General features: G+C 32.8%; 2 protein-coding genes across 2 annotated transcripts in view; one reads left to right on the top strand and one right to left on the bottom strand.

Moving 5' to 3' along the window:
- Nucleotides 1–25,527, top strand: part of l(2)05287 (WD repeat-containing protein l(2)05287) — a 60,219-nt gene that overhangs the window by 16,513 nt on the left and 18,179 nt on the right. The window contains exon 12 of the mRNA XM_085944273.1: nt 388–579. Within this exon, the coding sequence (XP_085800399.1) occupies nt 388–579 (192 nt within the window). The remainder of the gene's footprint in view (nt 1–387; nt 580–25,527) is intronic.
- On the bottom strand, nt 11,413–23,732 carry LOC147073986 (uncharacterized). Its single transcript, XM_085944299.1, has 2 exons — nt 23,132–23,732; nt 11,413–14,359 (listed from the first exon to the last, which is right to left on the bottom strand). Exons 1-2 carry the CDS (start codon nt 23,216–23,218, stop codon nt 14,249–14,251), a joined length of 198 nt encoding a protein of 65 aa, XP_085800425.1. The 5' UTR covers nt 23,219–23,732; the 3' UTR covers nt 11,413–14,248.

The following is a 25,527-nucleotide window of genomic DNA, read 5'->3' as shown; positions in this document are numbered from 1 at the left end:
TACCTATCACTAAGGTTGAAGGCAGGAAACTTAATTCAGGAAAAGTAACTTGTAGGTACATACTATGTAAGCGCGAACATTGTTTCGTCAAATTGGTTTTGAAACGTTAAACATACCATGAAAAAAGGTCCCGGAACGCCGTTCCACCGCGTTACATTACAAAAAATGCCCTGGTTATATTCAATGCTACTTTCGCAGCTGTCATTGTATATTGATCTATGCTTGTTATTTTGACATTATTTCGATTGAACATATCTTGACATTCTATGTGTCTCAGGGTAACCCCAAAAAATATACGAATATATTAGCCATGAAGTCGGAATTATCTTCCTTTTCCTTTGTAGAAAGAATTGACAGTATAATAAACAATACCTTTCTCGGATGCAGGAAATATTTGTGATCCAACAATCAGACATCGGAGAGGCGGCAGTGTCCAATCTGGAGAGAGTGGGTGAGGGTTCAAGACCTGCACCGTCTGCATACAGCGCCATGATGGCTGAAAAGAAAGCCTCTATGGTGACAGCTCAGAAGCAAGCTGTCAGACAAACCATTGCTTCCTCCAAAGCTGCTCTAAACGAGGTAAGGAGTTTACTTTTTTTCTTGACTGTATTTTTATGTATCATACACTACAGATTCAGAAATTGTTTGCATGTTGGTGATTAGTTTGAACATACTTTAATATACAGTACACTCTCAGTAATCCGTCGCTCGATTATCCGACAACTACTATAATCCGCCGTTATTTTTACTAGTTGAAAGCACAAAATCAAGCTCTATAATTCGCGGGTATTCGATTGTCAAATTCAGTAGTTCGCCGCGTACAAGTATACAACGCAGATGAGACAGGTTTATTTTGGAAACTTTTCCTTCATAAAACGTACGTTCATCCCGAAGAAAGTAATGTACCAGGGAAGAAAGTGCCCAAGGACCGCATCACAATTATGCCATGCTTCAATGCAACCGAGACACACAAAATGAAGCTTTTGGTCATAGGGAAAGCCAGGAATCATTCAAGAATATCTGCCTCACTGAACAACTGGTTTTGTCAAGTGATTTACTGTTTAATATTTAGTTAATAAACTTAGTTTATAAATATGTATAATTTAGTAAATTTATGTACTTGATTTTAATTATAAATAAAACCTTAATTTGCTAGTACAAATTTCTCAAAAAAACTATTTTTACGAAATACCTGTTTTAATTTTTACCATTTGTATGTATGCACTATTATAATCCGCCGTTTTCACTAATTGGACACTTGTCTGGTTTTTGGGGTGGCAGATTACTGAGAGAGTACTGTGTTATGATTCTTTTATTCATATGGTGTGCGACTTATGGTTCGTCTTCTTCTTTTGGCACTACAACCCAATTTGGGCTTGGCCTCCTGTATATCAGTGGCGAAGGGTGACTTTTGGAAAGAGGTAAGCTGTGGAGATCAGAGAAAAAGAGCACACTTGTCAGGTAACTTACGGGAAATAAGAAGATAATACTTACGATATTACTACTGATGAATAGGTGCACACTAATGACAACGACACACTGGTCATAGGTTTCACCGCTGAATTTGTCAAATTATTTAAATCACTTATGGCAGTAGAATTCCACGCATACTTTCTTTACCAAACAATACGCATCGCCAACAAAAAAGTTTGTTTAATGTATAACTGCCAGTTAAAAACAAATATTTATCATTTATAAATTGTTGTGAAAATGTCTAATATAAGTTTTTTTGCTGTATTCAAATCTAAATGAACCCTTGGAAGGTCAAGCTTTGATAATTTTTAAATGCAATCGTTCGCACATTTTCTACCGGGACACTACACAATTTAATAAATACTTATATATTTAAAGCACTGGCGAATGATTTCGGTACAATATGAGATAATTTATCCACATTCACAGTAACACAATGAATTTTGTATTATAAAATAAACCTTTACCACCGCTTTGACATGTCAAAATGACATAAACTGTGAATAGCATGTTATGTTTGTCTATGACTGAAGTAACCTAAATAATAATCGCGAATTAATACAATATTTATTTTTAATAACAATTTATAAATTATATGTGATCGAACACAATAGTTATTATTTTTTTTAATCATCCTTATTATTTATTATTTGCTTTTAAAGATAAGCAAAGACAATAAACAAATCAACATTTCGAATAAGCTTGTCTGTTAACGCTTCTGAGTCTCGAACAAAAACCCAGACATGCATGAAGTTGGCAACTGAATTTCGGTAGAAAATTCGGCTTGGATTATCGTTGAAATAATTCTAAAAATAGCACTCACGTTGGACGTTCCGTCATTTATTTTTGATTCGAAACATGACTAAATTAAAAGCTCTACTTATAAATAACGACGATAGATGGCAATCAATATTTTTATTATAACCTACAATGTCCTACAATATAGATATTTATTTATATAAATTAAATACTTGAAAATAGAAGGTAAGCTTTAAATAATCGCTTAGTATGGAGCCTTCGCCACTGCTGTATATGCCTCTATTCAGTCCTGTCCAAAGCTGCTTGCCGCCAGTTTTAGAATTAAATTCCACCTGACTAACCCTCATCTTGTACGAGGTTGACCAGATCTTCGTATAACTTCCAGCTTCCTGAATGTCAGTTTTTTTGTTATGCATGACTCGTCGAGCTCAGTCATCTAAGAAAAGTAGCTTAGTTTCATGGACTGTACAATGCGCGAGCTCCAGCTCGTTATTGTAATTCTGTCTCCACCCTGACTGTCATTTGTGGGTCTAAAGATACCGTTCAGCACGCTCTGCTCAAATGAGTCAAACACTCTTAATATCAATGTTTTTTACAAGATGCATTTCAGGTGTCGATTCAACTCTTTCTAACGTTACACAATTCGTCTCTTAATTAGCTTAGAAATTGAAATTATTTCAATTTCTAAGCTAATCCTCACTGTTTCTCATTCTCACGGTCTACGAAATTGTTCCTCTCCTTTTCAAAAACGATGTTATGCATGCTAAGTGTCATAAGGTCCGTTTGACTCTCAATACAACCATACATTTGATTTTCTCCACGTTTACAGTAAGTCCTAGTATTTTAGAAATTTTTTGTAGGTCCACAAACACTTCTCTGACAGTATTCTCATTCCGGCCTACGATGTCAATGTTGTCCACACAGGTTACATGTAAATTGTACGTAAAACATTTCAGCATGGCACAGTTCGCTCGAAAGAAATGACCGTCTACAATTTTATTAGATTCAATATGTGTTGATGGATACCAAACGCCGTAAAGTCCACATATTGAAAAAAATGACTTTTGATATACGTTTAATAGAGTATGCAAATCTGCACATTATGGTATACTGCAAACCCCCAAAAGTCCACTGTTTACGTATGAAATCACGTTTCGAAAGATCAATATTTTTTCAAACCACCTTAAGTCCACAAGCTAAAGGTGAACGATGGCACCTATCATTTTCCTTAATTTCTAAACAATTATAACATAAAATGGATGTAGAAGTAGATTTTGTGGATCCAGACAAAGCCAGAGAGAGGTCGAGCACCGAAGCTAAGAAGAAAAATCCTTGTAGCCATCGTGGGTATTAGATTCAATTATCTTACAATATCTCACATGTTACAACCATTTGTATTACAAGATATGATAAAACTGCATTTTTCTCAGTTTGACATTCAGTGGACTTTACGACGTTTGATATGTGTCAACACATATGAACATTAATTCAATTTTCATTGGCAAAATTCATGAATTCTAGAATGAAAACCTAACCTAACCTAACAAATAATCCAGTATATCGGCTATTTTCAAAATTTGTTTGCTGCTGGCTTCATGTAAAGTGTAAACCGACAAAAACCGTGTTTATTTAGACATGAATTTTATGTCTGTACTTTACGATCCAAAGAGGTTGGACAGTCTTTCATATACGGCCATATATTTCTAATACAATATTTCACGGTGAAGTGTAATACAACGAACTGCATACGTAGAAGTTTCCGAACACAGTCCATAATATATGCTATTATTTGAAGCTATTGTATATACCTATATACATATATTGGTTTATTACTTATAGTTCTTACTGTGTCATGCATTTATAGTTGGAGTGATATAAAAATGTGTGTTAATGACAGCTGATTGGTGAAGACCCGTATCGATGCATTTTTTGCTAATTTATTATGTGAGTTGGTGAGGCAGCATTGCAATGTCATTTAAAAAAAAGGTATACACCACAAAAATAAGTCATATTTTATGAAAATTGTTTTCGTTCGACTACAGATTGCAGTACATTTGCTCGCGAGGCATATGCACGGTTAGTCAGTACGCGGCTCGCCCGAGCGTTGCGCGGCTAATCCAAAACTTGTCGGTTCTTGTCGATGCTCAAAGGTGCACTCAGGACAGTAATATTTTGCCTAGCTCGCTCGCATAATGGATAAATATCAGTGTTTGAAGCTAATTCTTTAAATAATCTATTCCCGTATTGTGATTTACTTTCATATATTGTTTTTAACCCAAAACCTTTATGATTTTTGTTTCTTTTTCATTACAAGTCGATGAATTAGTATAAACGCAGTAGCTGCAACAGCAATTCGCACGCGCGGCCTCATCTCGACTTTGCATTATACTAAATTGCTCAGACGGCTTGTGGCACGGCCGTGCTGCGTGCGGCAGCCTCGCTTAACGTTAATTTTGTTCCGAGCTGCCTCAATTGTCGCGAGGCAAATGCCCGAGGCAGCCTCGCAAGGCTGCTCGCTCAGTTAGTACGTGGCTAATGGTGTAATATTCAAACATTTTTATGAGAAATTTTAAGCTGTTTGCGGTGTCGATAAACACTAGATTTGACACCCTAAGCCAAATGCGTATTTTGATGAATTATAAATTTTTAAGGCAGTAAGATGGGGCGGGCTTAACAAAATCTAGTGAGTGCTACTGACTTCCACATATACCCAACCTAATTTTTTTAGTTTGTCGCTTCAACCGTGGATCCTTGCATTTTCCTGGTACATTTCCCATACCCAGACACTCCGCACTTTGAGTCAGTGATAAACATCTAATCTGCAGATATAACTAAGGCCGCTCACCTAGGAGTTATTGTGAGCTGTAGCGATTGGTTATCGAATGCATGTCGCCCAACAGTCATAATTATTAGGATTGTTAGTGTCCGTTTATATTGTCCGTGCAGTTTTTTCTTTTATGCATCAGAATATTAAAGGATACATTTGTATGCCTCAGATGGTTGCATCAATTCACAAATGCCACAGGCCTTGCGTGTAGTAGAATGATGAGGGTAGTGGGCCTAACCCGTTGAGAAGGCTTTTTGATAGCCAAATTACCCGAGACACGATCTAAACAATACAACATACAACACCTGTACACTAATGCTTTGATATAATAAAATGTGCTTTACTGCTCATGAGCTTACAGGGTAAAATACTCGACTTCATAAAACTTGTCAGTTTGTAAGTACATATTGATGTCAGAGTGATTGAATTATCACTGAGTGTCGGAGGAGAGTAGTGAGTGATTGGCTAAGCACATGCAATGATGAGATAGTTTGCCCCAAATGGGTCAGGGCTCCGCTCCGCTGCTCTGTTATCTATTCTATTTCATCACAAACAAATTGCACAATTGCATTGGCAAACAACAAAAGAAAATACAATGCTCCTGTTTATAACACCTGCGTTTCTCAATTTTTCTCATCAATTATTTATTTATTTAAGAAAATAAAGGTACTGTTCGGTTATACGGAATACAGCGGAAAACACATTTTGAAAATAGCCGATAAACTGGATTATTTGTTAGGTTAACCTAACCAAACGTAACCTAACCTAACCCAACCTAACCTAACCTAAACTAACCCAAACTAACAAATAATCCAGTATATCGGGTATTTTCAAAATGTGTTTTCCGCTGTATTCCGTATAACCAAACAGTACCAAAATAAAACATTGTGGACATAACAAATCAAAATTCAAGACGTTTTTAACAAAATATTACCCTCATGAAAAAATAAAAAATATAAACAATTTTATACGGCAAAATAAAATTTCAAAAACAAAATACACTGCAGTGACGAGGGGTGGAGGTAGGCTGTTAATATTCAACATAAATAGTGCACACTAAACTTTACTAGTCATACTTATTTATTTTCATTAAACTAAGAATAATTAAATGTTTAATGGTTTAATGTGCAGATAATTTTTGTTAGTTTTTAAAATTCAATTAAACCCTGCCTTACCAATCCATAATAGATAAAAATAGTGCACACTTTTCAGTTATACTTATTTGTTTTCGTTGAATTAAGAATACATATTATATATGGTGTTGGTTACTTTTTTTAAATCCATTCAGCCCTGCCTAAATCAAACCATAATCGATAAAAAATATCCTATCCATAAAATACCTGAAATTATGTATGGTTTATTGGCATAATTTTAGATATTTTATAAACTATCCTAAACGAATATTTTTTGACAATATTATCTACTATGGTGTGGAATACGCAGGGTGAAATTAAATTTTAAAAACTATCACTATTTACTTATTGTGGTCTTAGTTCAATGAAAACAAATACGTTTGACTGATAAAGTTTAGTGTGTACTATTTATGTTGGACCTTAAAAGCCTACCTCCACCCTTGACCACTGATACACAGCACATCACTGAAAATGTCTATGTCTTTAGAGAGCGTATTGACTAGTATTGCACCCCTCGTTAATGGTGCCTGATAGGCTTGACTCAAAGAAACAGTTCTGACCCAGAATAGGTCATGGCTGTGACTACGTAGGTAATTCAGAGGCGCATGTAAATTCATATTCTTTAGCATGCCAATCCATCCAATCCATGGGAAAACATCCCTCATAATAACAGGCAAAAATGTCTCAACAGCAGAAGTGACCTACGAGATTGAAGAGAGTGAAAAGTAAGCATGCCTTGTAGAAAGGCAGTCAGAAAATAATCATTTGACAAATTATTGAAAGCAAAATAGTTACATTTTGTCTTAAAATGAGCCTAGAGTCATAACTCACATATTCCAAAAATCGAGTGTTGAGATGATCGCAAAAAACCACCAGAGCGCGCTGTTTTTTGTAATTAGAAGAAAAGTATTCAACTCCCTTGAATATTAATGAGTGAGTGAGTTGATTTACATTTTTTTTAATATAATATCGTCACCGTTCAGGCAAAAGTCACCAACCCTAAAAACATAGTTTTGAGATATCGCAATTTGAAAGTTTGAAAATGCAGGAAAAATCAGATTTAAATGTTTTTAAGATTTTATCTACATTACATTATTTTCTCATGTGTTCTTAATAATTTCTTTAAGGTACTTTTACTTTTTGATGCTAATTAAAACATCTAGAAGATTTTGAAGGAGGTAAGGTAGCTCAATTATGGTTTGGTGACTTTTGCTTGTTAATAATCTGACCAAAGCGATCTTATTATAACAAGCTTAGGTAAACTATTCCTGTTTGGTTATTTTTGCGTATTTCAGACAAGTGTTAGAAGTTTTCAAATGACAAATCAGTAAAACTCACCATCCATAGTATAGTGACTTTTGCTTGTATATTTATAACGAAGGATTTATTTTTTTAGAGTCAATAATGTCTATTCACCTATAATGACTTTTGCTTGTTAAGATTTTATCGAAAGTTATTTAGTGGAAAACAAATAATTCGGATTTAAGCAATATTTTACTAACTAATGTACCGTGGTGACTTTTGCATCTTAAAGAACATAATTTTACGCTTCGTGTGACATACTCAACTCAAAACTGCCATTTTCAGGGTTGGTGACTTTTGCCTGAACGGTGACGATATATAATACTCATAAGGCTGCAGACACACAGCACACAATGAGAAATAGAGCACCCTGTTTAGTTAGGTTAGGTTAGATTGAAAAATGTGAATTATGACACCAACAGTCAACTTTGTGACGTTTGATAGCCAACTATGTTTCTTTTTATAGGTCAATGCCTTTAAAATCACTTGGTATATTTAACTCAAAAATGACAAAATTGCAAAATGTGAGTTATGACTCTGGCAACTCAAATAAGGAGTAATAATAATATAAAGGTAGATAGTATTAATTTCATTGGTATCTAAGTTTGAGAAACACTAAAATACAGGACATTACCTACTTAATATTTTGTTCACCTTAGTCCTTGCACTATTATCACACTTATGATTTTGTTTATTCATGCTTTGTCATTCTTCATATTCTTTTTTGGACAATATTCAAGGTGCAATCAATATTTTAGTACATACCTACTTTTTATATGTCTAGGCTGCTGAGCCAAAGAGATATTTTGCTATACATCCACGATATTGAATCCCTTTCAGAGATTAGGCAGGAATCCTCCGGCGAGTGCGAATCTGTTATATCGCAATCGGTTTTTAATAATATTTTTTGGTACTGTTCGGTTATCAGGAATACAGCGGAAAACACATTTTGAAAATACCCGATATACTGGATTATTTGTTAGTTTAGGTTAGGTTAGGTTAGGTTAACCTAACAAATAATCCAGGTTATCGGCTATTTTCATGTGTTTGCTGCTGTATTCCTGATAACCGAACAGTACCTATTTTTTTAATATAATTATTTCAGCTAGTCAAATAGACTATACCTTACCATTATTTATTTGTTTTTTGTTTAGTGACATTTATCATTATCTAATTTCATTAAATTTTACCTAGTTCCATTGTCTATGAGGAATGATATTTTAATGTGCTTACCCACCGCAGTTATGAATCACTGGCGAAGGGTGGAGGTAGGTTGTTAAGATCCGACAGAAATTGTGCACACTAAACTTCAGTCATATGTACGTGTATAGAACTAACACTACAATATGCAGGTAGTGTTGGTTAGTTTTTAAAAATTAATTAAACACTACGTATATGTACCAAGCAATAATAGATAATAGTCAAAAAATAGTTGTCTATCTATAAAATATCTAAAATTATGCCATTAAATCATACTTAGTTTTAGACATAATATAGATAGAAGAATATTTTTTATCTCTTATGGTTTGGGTTATGCATGGCATAATAAATTTAAGAAAACTTACACCATCTGTAATAATATGTATTCTTAATTCAACAAAAACAAATAAGAATGACTGAAAAATTGTGCTCTATTTTTGTCGGAACGCCCATAGCATACTTAAACTATTATGGCTTGAACATACATAATTTTGAAAACTCTTTTTTGAGAAAAATACGACACCCATCAGGAATCGAACCTGCATCTCTAGGGATTCGCGCCCACGCACATCAACCACAATGCTATAGGTATCCTATCTAATTGCGACAAATTTTAACTAATGGCTCTTACAATACTCTGAAGCTTAACAATATGTCTTTCGCTGGGGGCTGAAGGTGATAGATGAATCTCAGTAGAGATTACCGTTATTCAGACTTCCGTCGCTTGGACGATGGGTTGCGACCTCGCTTTAAAGGACATTGGCATCGCTGTCAGGTATATTTTTTTTCACGAATGGATGCAGCGACTTGTGCGTGCAATTGCTCAGAATAGAATATTGTGATTTTATATTATAGTTATTTTGGCATTATATAGATTTTAGATTCTTTTAGATATCTGATGGTGAATTAAGGCATTCTGTAGGCAAGAGTAGATTTGGTGTTACTACTTATGGATGGAAAAGTGAATCAATTCGTGCTATTCAAGACAATATCTGTACCTTAGAGCTCCACGTTTGGAAGTCACGTTCGATGGTTTAGTGCACAAATATTTTATGTCCAGTTTTTGTCATAATTGAGTTAACATACACAAAATGTTCGTCTGCATCATATCTTTATGCTGTAAAAATATTGTACATCCAAATAGGATATTTTAGAAGATACTGTATCATTCAAATACACAATATATCCATTTCTCATGAATCTCAAATTTTAAACTTCGATTTTCTCAAAACATACTAAACTGGACATACGATCTGTGCACTAAACCATCGATATTCAATATTTTTCAGGAGAGCAGTTATATAAAATAGTTAATCTAATCTAGTTAAAATACTCACTCTCGTTCAGACTAAAACTCCGTATGTTGGAGTTCCGCACTTTTGCAATTTTTTTGATACAGATTAAAGCAAAAATAACTTAAATGGGACATCCACTCTTTCACGTATAATTTCAGTATAATAATTGGACTACCGTCGTTTTAGAAGTAATTATTTTGAAAACCATGTGACATTGGACTTCCAAATTTTCAGCATTAAGAAAACGTGATTTTTTTTTTTTTTTTCCGACCATGTCCGATCCTAATAGGATCATATGGGCCTCCACAGAGTAGAGGTTTGTATTAACAGATTTTGTTTTTTACGAGAAATGGATGTCAGCCACTTGCTCAACCTATTAGGTCCATACCCTGACTCACACACAAATTGAAAAACAATATGTGTACTTGCCAGACCCAGAATTCGAACCTGAGACCCATGGCGTGATAGTCCAACGCTTAACTCAAAAATGATAAAAACGGGACTTCCACACTTTCAGCTCTACGGTACAGAATATTATGACTGTTAAATTTAGCATTATGACACTTTAAAACTCAGTGGAACCTGGTACTATTTGTGACGACTTACCTCTCTACTCAACTTGGATTTCAAAGATGGCCGAAAAACTAAATATCACTCAAAACTGAATGTGTGCAATAGGAAATGAGGATAGCCGTGTCTAGTTAGATTTGAAGATTTAAGAAACTATACCACTAATGTCAATCTTTAAAGGCGCTGTGAAATCAAAATAAAAAACGTTTTAAAACTACTGCTTTGATTAAAGCGTATTCCACGTTGCGCTTCTACAATGCATATCGCAGTCTAAATTATCATAAAAAATTCTTTTAAATGTAGATTATAAGTAAAGTGTAGTAAGTAGTAAACCGGACTTCACGTCCATTACATGTGATGACATATATTTTTTTACTGCCCGACAAACACATTATTTGCGTTCATTATTTTAAATGAGATTGAACCTTAGGCTGGGGTTATCAAATGCATTAAGACATGCGTAGATAATGCGTTGAGTGCATTAACCGTTTATTGTTACACACCATTCAGAGTGGGCTTTTGATATTTTCAATTCGATTTCCGTTGGCATGTCAACGGGTAAGTCAGTTATCTAGTTATATAATTTAAATTATTCATTACACTTTCCATTTTTTTTTTTTTTTTTTAATATATTTGGCAATATAGGTGAAGGTGAATAATAAACACTGATTAGACATATTATGTATTTATTTATTCCATTTTTTAAATATTATAAAAAAATAATAAACCTTATTGATTAATTAATATTCATAAACACATTTTGTAAAAAAAATGAAAAATAAAATAATACAAAAATAAATTAAACACAATAATTAGAATTAGAAGAAAATAATTAACGATTACATTTTGACGTTTTTATTAAGAATTTTTCTTTAATTAAAATAAAAAATATATAGGTAGTAATAATATTATGAACCCTGTCACTTTTTTGTTACAAAATAATAATAAAACTTTGCTTAATAATTAAGGAATGTGTAAAACTAAGTATGTTACACATATAATTAGTACTTAGTTGTTTTATTAACTTAAATAGGAAACTAACTGTTTTGAGTTTTTTTATTAATGCTTTGACATTATAGTATTTAGGTAATAATAAGTTAAAATTGTTAAAACATTACACATTGGAAAATAAAATCCTAATAATTCAATCGTAGAATAATTCTGGGGGTGAGGCCACAATGCGAGCAAGTACACCAATGAGAAATAACAGGAGTTACTTTACAGATAAAAATATGCTTCTGTAAATGTCAATGTTTTCTGCATAATATTATATACAATAACAAATTCACATATCGTCACTCGATGGGTATGTGAGGATTTGAAATTGCAATGAGTAATAATTTTTAAAATTTTAATAAAGATGTACTGATACCTAACCTAACTCTATCAGAAATACTAATGCTTGATTAAGTTGGGTTAGGTTAGTATTTTAAGTAGGTAAAATTTACGTCTTTACAATCCTGATCATTATAGATTCAAGTGTACATATTGACAGATCTGTTATAATCATTTATTATCATTTCTAACAATTGATTTATTGTTAGAACGACTAATCTATTCATTATAATTAAAACATGCCATATACGTCACATATTCAATATTATATCATGATTTAAACCTTTTCATTTTATTTACACAACCTTTTTCAGTTATAACCTTGTTAAAATGAGGTGTCAAATATCAAATACCGATAAGTCCACATTTCAATGTTTTGTGGGGTAAACGACATTTCTGTGTTTCAAGCTAACTAAAGTGGTTGGTTTTAACATTAGTTTTTTTTCCATTGTATTGCATTTTCAAATTATGTGTATCATTATTATCCTATGAATTCTTTATTGCAACAAATTTTTGACATATTGCCATTTATTTGTAAAATAGTTTTGTGGGCTTTAAGTTAATTCTTTTTTCGTATGCTTTTGGTCGGTTTTGAAACATTACATTACATTAGGTGTGAATTTACACAATATATAATATTATAATACTCGTATATGTAATTTTTATTAGATTCTGACCATATTGTGGACTTATCGGTTTTTGGAAATAGGTGCCTTAAATATTATTAACGATTTAATGAATTGAATATTATGAATTCAAGTATCACTTACATTCTATTGACATGACAATGGGTACATGGGGGATTATTATTGTGCTAAGTTTATTTCCTGTGAAAGGAATATATTATACTTCCAGGACTTATTATTTTATTTTATATTGCATAATATCTTTCCTTACAAATAAACAAAATATTTACGTACTAAATAATTATAGCTTAAAATCTATTTTTATGAAAAAAATATCTTCAATTAAGTATACTAGGCCAGTTTTAAAAAATATATAGGTTTTTAGAATTATTCGTCAATCCCATAATTTTTATATCAATGATTGGTGTGCAATAGATTTCAGTGCAATATTTTTCAAAAGTTAAAAATTAATAATAATTAATAATTTATCAATTTTAATGTAGCAAGTCCAGAATGAACTATAAACTCAAATGAAAACAAAATTATTAAAATTTTAATTACTAGATTAGGGTAGTGGTTTCCAGGGGAAAAATCCAGCTTTTATAATCGACCACATTAAACCAAATTAATATTCTACAAAAATGTAGTTTATATATTCTATTGGCCTGGCTTTTGAAGATAGTTGGGTTTATCTTTCTACCTATGTTATGATGATGGAAGATACATTCCTCACGCTAGCCAACATTCAAAAGAGTCACAAGTCAAAATGTACCATTTCAAAGTTTCTTATTTAAAGTAGGTATTAAAAGTATTGTTATTTAGAAGGATTTTGCATAAAACCTTCTTGTATAGAGATGGAGCCGAGCTTAAACGTCTGAAAGTGACCACTAATATTCATATAAAAACTGATAAGATATTACTTCTTTTGCATACATAAGTGACACTTACGTTAAACTTGAACATACTTCGGCGATTTATATATGAAAATCACAGAAGAAAAACGATCCAACATCTTTCGTCGACAAAATATTATGGGTACTAGTTGTTACTGTAAAGCGATAGCTTTTTGAAAAGGCAAATCAAAATATAAAAAAAAAAAATGGTATCTAAATAATTGAATATACACATGATTTACAAGTACTTATAGAATTCTTGTATGTTTTTTATGTATGAGTGAATAGTGTATGTGGTTTTTCTATGTCAATATTAGGAACTCGAAAATGGCTAATGTTAACTTGTAATACCTATGAATAGTTGCCAGTTGTTCTCTCAAGTTCTAGAATTAACCTGACATTATTTGTGATAATAACTGTGTTTAAAAAAAATGTTTCTAAAATCTATTTCATAAAATATGGTATGTTTAACTATCATAGTAGATTCCACACTGTTTTGAATTTATTGTTAACTTTATGAGTTATTTAAAAAAGTAATTGAAATGGTGGACTATTAATAATAATCACACTTTTTTATAGTTAGTTTTCTGCGATATGTTTGAGTTTACGTGCAAGTTGTATCTACATACAACTATCCAAATTTCTAAAAAAAAAAAATAGATACGGTTTAGACAATATAAAAAATATTCCTTAATAACTTTAATTATTATTGAAAATTGCACTTATTCCCTTTGTGCTCCACGCCATCGATATGTTAATATTTACGATATCGATTCCTCGGTATTGAGACGTGGTATGAGAATGATGGCTAGAAAACGCCATGGCGGAGGAGAGGTCAGTAGCGTCTTCCTGCTCGGTAGTTTCTGCAACGTCGCACCATGTCGAACTTCCGGTACCGCAGACAATGCCATTGCGGAACCAGCTTCATGCCGCGAATAGCTTGTTGCTGCAAAGAAAAACAAACGTTATTAGATAATCGATAGGTACCTTTTATTACAGATATGTTGAAAAAACCCTTTTGTCTGCCAGATGGAGCCTTCTGTGGTTACCCTAAGTGACAGCACATAACGTGATCATAATGTATTTGAACCGTTAGGCTCCATCTCTATAGAACGGCATTCACGAACCTATGGCACGTACGGAAAATTTGATGACAGAACTGGCCGGATGGTCGTCATTATAATATGATGAACAAGTATCTGATTTAAACGGTTTTTCACTACCTATAAAATGTTGCTTACATTATCAATTATCATAGTATCTATACATTATACTTGTAAATGCACAAACATTGCATTCGTGTTGTTTTCCACAGTAAATGTATCAAAACTCATTGTATAATATTATAAAAAATAACGTCGCATTTGGGGACCTTTGCATTTCATTTTACGTAACTTACTGTTCTTGCAGAACAACAAGAATCACATTTAAAATTCTTTTCTTTTTTTTATATATTTTTTAGAGTTAATACATTCAAACAACTACTTTGGTCATAAGGCTATCTCTCGTATTAAATAATTTCAATATTCAAACCATAACAAAATCCATGCAACTAATATCAAAAGGGCCTATCTATAGCATACTCGTAACCCATGGTCCCCACATCGTGTAGCGGGCCTCCAGGCTAGGAGCTTTGGTGGCCCCCATACCTATCGCTAAGGATAAAAGCAGTGTGACGCTATACAGTAGCGTTTTCTTTGTACGCGGAAAAATTAATGTGTATATTTAGTGTTTTATTATATATTTTAATACATCCATTTGAATTATGGAAATGTCGAGTATTGATACACAATTAAAAATTGTATCGTACAATCATATATATAGTTGAAGGAAAATAGCACCGCAGGCGACTTTTTTTTTTATTTATCTCACTTAACTGCTCGACTCGCTTCGCCGGGCCCCCAGGCTAGAGCCCTGTCACCCCCCCCCCCCCATGGTATAACCACTCAAACAGATAGATACTTGTACAGAAAAAAAGAAACCGCTAGGTAGGTACTTAATATGGTTGGGTCTCATCACTGTCATATTCAATAATAATAATTTTATACATACAAGATACGATTTAAAAAACAGATTCATCGATATTTTTACTAGTTTTGTAAGTAGTTGGAATTTATAGTTTTTTTTCATCGTGGGGGCCTCAAAATCAGTGCCTCGGGCCTACAAGCCCCTAAAGAGGTAGGAGGTAGACCTAGAGGCCGCTTCTTCTTACGCCGTGTCCATGCGAGAGATGTGCCTAGCAGGCTTTTTGAATGCCTGAAGGAAACTCTTCCTAGATTTTAGGCGTGATTGCGTAGATGTCTGTCATGACCACAGAACAGATAATAAATAGAATACCGATAGGCAATATTCAATACGCCGCATGGTGAAGCAGGCTTTTGAATGTGTGAGTGTCCTACAAACATGAAGCACGCATTATGCACGTGCAATAGTGTGTGTTAATACACCAACATTAAATGAGCGTGAATGCATAAACCGAGAGCAGTTTTTAGTATTCGACGTAAAACGTATTCTTAACACGTGTGAAAGTTTAACCCGGATTCTTCCTAACTCGAGTCGGTTACCTGCTATCGCCTTACCCGTTGTGTATTTCAGTTCCCTGGTCATGACACATTTAAGCTGTGCGATGTACATGGGAGGCTACATCTCTACTGCCGGATAGACGAAAAATATAAGTGCTCAAATGATAAAAACCATCCCAAAGAATTGGATCATAATAGGTTTTCCTCAACATATTAAATCCCATTTAAAAAAAATGTAATATTTTAACTATGTATCTACGTAATATTTATACCTTGAATCTAGAGTTACATGCTAGTATTTATGGTAATGGCATACTATTTTAATAACCCATGTACATACGAATACGACTTGAAATTAATAACAATGTACGCCTAATCTTGTACGTCATAAATATCCACGGACAGATTATTGTAAGTAATTTTATGCAACAATTACATAGTAAAAATAGAACGTACCTAATGCAAAAATCGATGGGAAAAATTCAACACGCATACCTACAGAATATTAATAATTTACCTACACAACTATTATAAACACATAACGACACCACACTTACGGTTATGCATTATTAACTCATATATATTTAATTTTATCAATCAATATAATTATGTATGCTATTTCTATAAGTGGGATCGTCCAAAACGACACATGATTTCGGTATTTTTACCACTCTTCTGTCATATTTTTTTTATCCCCTATCTAAATGACGTCACGTCGTTTTTTCAATAAAACCAATTCGTTTAAGGTGATGTCTCTAGGTAAAGTTGTTATAATATTCTGTTTGACATATCTGTCTGAAAAAATCAAAATATTAATTTGAAACAATATTTTGTAATAACGATAAACTTTCACAAGCATGAAATCAGGGAACACAGAATTAATGGGATGTAAAATACGTAACGGGTGTGCAGATGCAGGCAATCAATCTCGAGCGTGGAAGAATATGGCATAAACACGTGTCAAGAATACTTCATACGTCGAATACGACAACTGCTCTCGGTATATGCACTGACGCTCATTTAATATTGGCGTATTGATTGTTGCAACATACACTATTGCACGTCTATATAATGCGCGGTTCATTTTCATAGGACACTCACACATTCAAAACCCTGCGTCAACATGTACTGTATTGGGATATAGCCTATCGGAATTCTATTTATTAAGGTGATGTCTCTAGGTAAAGTTGTTATCGAAAATATATATTCAAAAGTAATGACAAAAATAAAATTTAAAATTAAAAAGTATCGTGAAGTTCTGTATTCCAAAAATACGTGTCAAATTCGGTACATTTGAATCGGGTGGCAAGAATGAATGACCTAAGTTTTATTATCAAAATTACGATAAAAATGTACGTAAATCTATTACCTAGGAAAATGCTAAACGGAAATTGGAATTTATTATATCCTTATATCTTTTTTTTTTTAATTTAAAAAACACCGATTTAGAGGTTAGAAAGCATGCAATTAAAATCGAAAAAACTCGGTTTGTACGCAATAAATGAGAAAAAATGCCAAGTGATCGATTTTAATATTTCATTCTCAGAAAACATGAGGTTGTATTTTTTGGTTTTGTGGCATCACATCCTCTCGACACAAATTATCATATTATATTAGACCCTCTCCAACCTCAGTGTGTGGCGTCATACATGGAGGACCCCTAACATAAAAATACCAACTCCACGCGGACACCAAATAAATCTAATGAAAAATCTACCAGTGACATAGCATACTTTAACACGCAAATAGCTCATCTGATCAAATGCTGGTAATTTTATTTTAATAACATTATTCAGAGTAATCCATAGTGGTCTTGGCTTCATCCCCCAGAATCTATAATAAATCACACCCCTTTTTTCAATCAAAAAATAATTATAGACTTGTACATATTTATATACTGGCCAGACACATAAAACAAATTTATGTTAGTGTAATCCGCGTTTGATGATTGGACACCTCAATATTCTTAACAACTAAGCAAAACACAACAGCGAAATTCAGCGTAGCTATTACGTTTTCAGCTTATTTGAAAACGACGATATTCGGTTCATGTAATAAGTTTTTGCTCATCACCCCCTTTTCAAATATAATATTATTAGTGTAGCCCCCTCTCTAATAATACAATTATAAGTGTAAGTTTTTTAATATAACAAAGATATTTATGTAGCTGTGTGTTAAAAACATCATAGATAAAACATAATGAAATGAACCACTTATCAATAAAATGATATTGCTCTAGATTGGTCACTATTATTAACAATAACATCAGTAAAATTTAAAATGTCAACTAAATGACGAACCTAGTGTTGTTCTAATAATTTGTCTATGCCAGGATCTGTAATTGTCAACAGCATTCTCAAACCTCTGCTGTCTTACAGACCTATTTAAGTAAACATACTTCTAAATCCACGTTTAACTAAATATACAATCAAAAACATATTACCACATAGGTATCATAATCAATATATTCCAAGATAACGTGTGAATATCTGCTTCTGCCACCAGGACTTTTGTTTCATTTTACATCTGCGACCAATTCCACAGCATCCCACTTGTTTCTTATCCCCCCCCCCCCCTCCTCAGTTCACACTTCATTCAAAACCCTCATTTGAAAATATAAACCTATATTTCTGTATGATTATACGTTTATTAGTTGAATGTATTATTATGTATAATACCAAAAGTAATCATTTAAAACTTATTTTTCGAATACGTCACGCGATTTGACCTAATGCATGCATAACGCGGTCCAATAGTAATATTGTTATTCCATTATCATGGAATCGGAACCCTATATATTTTCTGAACCATACATCGTTATGTCACGTTTTATAATGATATACTTTTATTACATACGTATTTCCATTAAAAAAAAACTAATTTCAAATAACCTGCCAAAGTTTAAAAAAAACCTCGATGTTTTTATCATGAGCTCCGCTAATGGGTTAATAATTTAACTAAATTTCTTAAAAACTAAAAATACCATTGTTAAATTTTCCCCTATATGAGATTATAGAATTTTGCATTAGTAAATAAAATTATTCTCCTTAGGGGATTTTAAAATGGCTCACGGATTACGCTCGCGATAGACATGTTTAATTCAGTTACGCTAAATTCTGTCAAATTTAACGCATGAATAAATTTAAATACTCGACATTGTTCGAAAATTGTTTAGGAAATTAATATTTCAGTTAGGTAGGTGGGTAAATAATTAAGAAAATTTAGGAACGTGAATAGTTGATTTTTGTTTGCATCTGTAGATCGAACAAAACGTATTCCAAAATGAGATAAATAGTTTTAAACCTGTGTCTTTTACTTATCGCATTATTCTATAATATGCAATCTGAATAAAATAGCCTAATTCAAAACCATTGACCAAAATTGATCAATAATAGATTAATTTTATTTTTATTTAAGTTTACAGGTTCTACTAAGAGATGGCATGCGTAGCTAATAATTTAATTGACATAACCCAACGTTTTTGCATAAAAGGCGGCAATTAGATGCACATCTAAATACCTAGGTATTTTAAATATTCGATTGAATCCTTCTGATATATCTATATAATATGTTTGTAGACAGTTTTACAGTGAATTGGATTATTTGGACATATTATAGACATAACAATAAGAAAATCGAACTAAAAGTCATTGATAATCCTTTTCAATGTGAGAACAATTTAGATATTAGTTCTAATTAGGGATTCCAATCCCGGGATCCCGAGCTATTTTCGATACATATGAATCCCGGGATTGATTAACATAATCCCGAAACTTTCGGGATTGATTTTTTTATCAATTTTTATGGAAAATAACATAAAAACGAAAATATAACAGAAAAAATACTTTAAATAACAAATAACTACATTAGAAATAAACTGAGTTTGAATGAAGTTTGATTTATACCCATGTGAAAGTTGCCGATTCATTTTATTTTTTCACATAAATTAATAAAAATGAGAAAGATTGGAAAAAAACAATGCTTCGCACTATTAACAAAGTAATTCCACCACGATCGCATACGTTTTACGGCAGTTTCATATTTGGCTGACCAATTAGATGTATGAAGCGGATACACACCATGATTTTCTTTACTATTTTAAATCTCGCTAAACCATTCATTAAGTCATTACTATCAGATACAGCAATCTCATATTAAATTCACATTATTATTTATATTACAATATTATTTACTCCATTAAAGTTATGTATCTTCAAGGTTGAACGTACACAATATTAAGAATAAAAATGTCTTAAATAGTATAAATTATACTAGATTTATTGTTGACCGATTTTATCAATGTTAGTTGTAAATGTATTTTTTTTTATTAACTATGGAAAAAATGCCAATCCCGGGACCAGTCCCGGGATCCCGGGATTGTCAAATTGTAATCCCGAAATCCCGAGATCAGAATTTTGGCTCGGGATTGGATTCCCTAGTTCTAATGTTCTAATGGTGTGTGACAATATACCACTGGTGAATGCGTGTAGTGCATGAAGATTCCGAAAAAAAAACGACTCAAATGGAAAAGTATAAAACTTGAATCCATTAGAATTTAAATTTTAATTCCATCAAGTACCCTCGGTCGATAGTATATGTAGTGGTGGAGGTAGGCTGTTAAGATTCGACATAAATAGTACATACTTACTAAACTTTGTCAATCATACTTATTTGTTTTCCCTGAACTAAGAATACAATTTGCAGATGGTGCTGGTTAGTTTTTAAAATTCAATCAAACCCTGCCTAACCAAACCATAATAGTTTATTTATGATATGGGCGATCCGACAAAAATAGTGCACACTTTTTCAGTCATACTTATTTGTTTCCGTTAAATTAAGAATACGTATTACACATTGTTGGTTGTTTTTTTAAATCCATTAAGCCCTGCCTAACCAAACTATAACAGATAAAAAATATTATTCTATCTATAAAATATCCAATGTTATGTATGATTATTACAGATGGTGTTAGTTAGTTTTTTTAATTCATTAAGCCCTGCCTAAACCAAATCACAATCGATAAAAAATATTCTTCCATCTAGATAAATTAATATGCTTTTACTATTATCTACTATGGCTTGGATTAGGCAAGGTTTAATTGAATTTTAAAAAGTAACACACTATACATTGTAGTCTTAGACTAGCAGGGGTAGTCAACCTTTTAATACCTACCGCCCACTTCTGTATCTCTGTTAGTAGTCAAATTTTCTAATCGCCCACCGGTTCCACAGTAATGGTGATGTATAAAGTAGGGAAGTAACTTTACTTTATAAAACAACTTACTGTAGTTAAATCTATATTTTGTATTTATACTTTGCATACATATAAGCATGTCTGATGAAATTACATTTAATTAATTAAATCATTAATGAGATCCCTGAGGCTGATGCTGCGAAACTAAATACTGAATATCTGGCTCAATTTTTGTGAAGCACAAACGAAGGTTTCCTCTTTCGGAAATATTCAGGCGGTTTCTTTCTTTGGTTATAATATGATTAACAGCACTAAAGCCTGATTCCACAAGATATTATGAGGTAGGGAAAGATAAACTGAATCTCATTTTTCACATATTTGGATATGACAGGCACTTTTTTTTATACAAATAGTATATTTTCTGAAATTTAAATTGTCACGGGGAATCTTATGAAAACATAGAGAAAATATTTTTAGAACCCCTACCGCCCACCATGAGAGCTGGAACGCCCACTAGTGGGCGGTAGGGACCAGGTTGACTACCCCTGGACTAGAGCAATGAAAACAAGTACGTTTGACTGACAAAGTTTAGTGTGCACTATTTACGTCGAATCTTAACAGCCTATTTCTATCCTTTGCTACGTATATAATATATAATAATATGTCAATTATTTAATTTAGTTTAATTATTGCAACCCATCGTCTTGAAAAAGTTGCAAATAGTTTTTTTTAATCGGTGTATTGTGGATTTGGATTGTTCAAGTCTGTAGTGCTCAATCCGCATTAAAAGTATGTTTTATCTAAATACTGTAGGGATCCAAATACTTAAAAAATGTGAAGAGATGTTCTAAAAACTGCATAGCTAAATAGGTGACGTGAGAGGTTATTAAATTAAGATAAAATAAAAGAAGACACTAATTCGAAAAAATGACATATTGAGTTAGTACCAAAATGTTCCTTATTTCAAACTTTACCGTCTGGAAACCTTCTTAATAAATAAACAGTCTTTATTTTAAAGTCATACTTTTTACGATTACTCAATAAACTTACATGATAGACCATTATTTCAAACTTTTTAACAACTTCAAAGTCAAATTACTCAAAACTAGTATTCTCCAGTTAGTGTGTTCTGCCAGAACAGAGACGTAATGTATGACGCAGAGTCGAGAGACCCATGCTATAGTAATCGAGATACTTCGAATCACCTCTCAGTAATTTTGATTACGGTCACACTCAACATCCTAAATTTGAAAACCTTTAATGAATGAAAGTGTTCTATCCTGTTTCTAAGGACGGACCACAATGGTGTTTTAGATGTTTGCTTGACCCAAGGCCACCCCAAGCTATCATATATATTTATGATGATCACACCTAATAAATTACAGATATCAGATATAGAAATGTGGTTACATGTAAATTGTACGTAAAACATTTCACCGTGGCACAGTTCGCCGTGAGTGTTTTTTATCGGAAAGAGATAACCCTATACTATACCGTCTCCAATTTTATTAGATTCAATATGAACATTAATTCAATTTTCATAGCTGATTTTGGCAAAATTCATGAATTCAAGAATGAAAACCTAACCTAACGTAACAAATAATCCAGTATATCGGCTATTTTCAAAATTTGTTTGCTGCTGGCTCCCTTCTTAAAGTAAACCGACAAGAACCGTGAGATTGGACGGTCTTTAATATACGGCCATATATTTCCCATACAACATTTTACACGTAGAAAGATTTGGTTTATGATTATATTAGTGACGGTAAGGCCATTAAAATCAAGAAAAACACACCTTCTGAACGTCCTCAAATATTACCAATATCAAATGCGCGTTTCGCTTATGTGACAAACGTAACTATTAAAAATAACATATTCTTTAACACGTGTTTGACCACTGTAGTACTGTTAAGTAAAGTTATGGGACGCTGTTATGACTTGTAAAGAATCATTAATACCGGTCAAAGATATGGATTGTTGGAAGTTACTAAAAAAATACTAACCGTTTGTGGAGTGGGAGCCGGATTCGTCTGAGCCAGCGCCATTAAAGCCATCAGTGCTCCAAGTATTACCCACCACCAGTTCCTCATGGCTCTTGATGTATCTTCTGCTACTTTTTTAAAACCACAAACAACTGTCTTCCCCCTTTGTTTAGATGATTATATCCACTTAGCAATGCCAACAATCACAACTACGTCTTTTGGACTTTGTATTTTTGGTCTGTCACTAAATTTAGCTTTATTTCAATGACCTGTGATCGATCTATACTTTTTTTCAAATTTACGTTAGTATTCACACGTATTTTAGATGCTATTAATTATTATCTTATAAACCAAAATACTTTTTATACTGCTTCACTTTTTTAAATAATAGTTATTTTTCACAGATTATATTTAAATTATGATGACTGTTTTTCAAAATAAGAACAAGACCACTTTATATGGTGAAAGTACGTCTTACTTCGCGTCACTGTTCCAAATTCAAACGAACTTTTATTTGAATTTGGAATTCACATTGGAACTTTACACTGTGTATTCGTTTTATTTTGAGTCGAGACTCGATTGAAATTCTGGATGTTGTGATACGAGAATGTCTTTACAATGCACTCCAGACGCCTTGCGATTTCCTTATATACTGTTGCCATCCTCTTCCCCCTGGTTTCCCTCCCCCGAACTCATTCCAGAACCTCCCGCGAAGACGGTACTAGCGGCCTCGGCTTGACCGTTTGAGTGCCGGGTGGTTTTAATTGACTATTCAATATTTGTTTTATTTTAAACTTTTCAAGATGCAATGACTCGCACACACATGCATACACATTTTTATAATATGTTGAAGGGAAGACTTGTTTCCACAAAATAGTAGAATAAAGCATCGCCAGGAAGCAAATCGCGAGCTTAATACTACAAGATTCTAAGTCAAAGTGCTTATTTGTGACAAACCAAACCTACCAATGAAGTTGTATTTTACCACAGAACAGATAATAAATAGAATTCCGATAGGCTATAATTATAACAATACAGTAAATCTTGACGCAGGGTTTTGAATGTGTGAGTGTTCTACGAAAATGAACCACGCATTATAGACGTGCAATAGTGTGTGCAATACACCAATATTCAATGAGCGTCAATGCATAAACCAAGAGCAGTTGTCAGTAGTCGACGTATGACGTATTCTTAACACGTGTTTAAATTTATCCCGTATTCTTCCATACTCGATAGGTATTTCAGTTCCCATTATTTCTAAGTTCCCTGTATTTTACGGAGCGGAGCTCGGAGTAGGAGCACGGAGCAATGGAGCAATAGGGTTTTACCCGGAGCACCGACAATTTGTACTGCTGCGGATGTTTTTTTTTATTATTAAATTTTCGTCCTAAAATCCAATGAAAATATTATATTTGACATTTTACAACACTGGAATTATTTGAAATACGGTAACACTGCCGAGTGACAAATAACTTCACTTTTTTGACAGAAGAAGCAGGTAATGAAAGACGATTAGCTGTCGGAAATTTTGTTTAATAGAATTAATAATGAAAATGACGAATAATAAACCTCATTTAAAAACTACTTATTTTTTAGTATTTGTATACATATAATACATATTAAAACTTTTTAACTGGAGTGGAGCTGGAGCAAGTATTAGGTCCCGGAGCGGAGCATCTCAAAAAAGGGTCTGCTCCAACTTTCTGTTATTTTAAGCTACCTCATTGTTACTTTTGTTTCTCTAAAAATAAACACTTGGAACCTTAGTGCTCCACTTACGAAATGTGTGAGAAAATGGCAATACCCCTGTAGGCTGTCCAAAAGGCGCCTAGATACGAGGAATGAAAATAGTAAAATCAGTGTGCATAGGATTGGTCCAGGCTGACAATGATTATGAGACAATTATTGAAGAATTACTTACAAGTTACATATAAGTAAAACATAAGTTAGGACAGTTTTCACATACGTGATGCTAGATTCAAATATGTAAAAAATATCCGAACCTAATTTTGATGCTGTCACAATATCGAAGTTTGAAACGATAATTAAATAAAAACGATTTTTTGATATATTTATTTATGTTTTATCGAAAAATCGATGTTTTTTTTTAATTAGAAACAAGATAGTTCAAACTATAAAGGGTTCTTGACTAGTGGAAGCCAGCGGCAAAGAAATTTAAAAAATAGCCGATATACTAATTAATACTAGTTAATTCTTGCATTGGATTGGCATTCTTGAATTATTCATGAATTTTGCCGAAATCGGCTATGAAAATAGCCGCTGTTCCCGCCTGGCTTCCAGTAAACAGACTTGTACCTAAATAACCTATAAAACTAAATGTTATTGATTAAAATAATTATAAAATACAATCTACATACTAATAAAAATCTTTTTAATGTTTTAGATAAGAATTGATT

This window comes from Rhyacophila brunnea, unplaced genomic scaffold (assembly GCF_057557595.1).
Source record: "Rhyacophila brunnea isolate RB1 unplaced genomic scaffold, BYU_Rbru_1.0 scaffold_17, whole genome shotgun sequence".
NCBI lineage: Eukaryota > Metazoa > Arthropoda > Insecta > Trichoptera > Rhyacophilidae > Rhyacophila > Rhyacophila brunnea.
Note: the sequence above shows the minus strand (reverse complement) of the source record. Positions and strands in the feature narration are given on the sequence as shown.

Excerpts from the sequence above, each read along its gene's own strand:
- LOC147073986 (XM_085944299.1), bottom strand. The coding sequence starts at position 23,218 with ATGAGGAACTGGTGGTGGGTAATACTTGGAGCACTGATGGCTTTAATG. Across the intron at positions 14,360-23,131 it reads CGGCTCCCACTCCACAAACG|CAACAAGCTATTCGCGGCAT; the intron begins GTTAGTATTTTT and ends TTTTCTTTGCAG.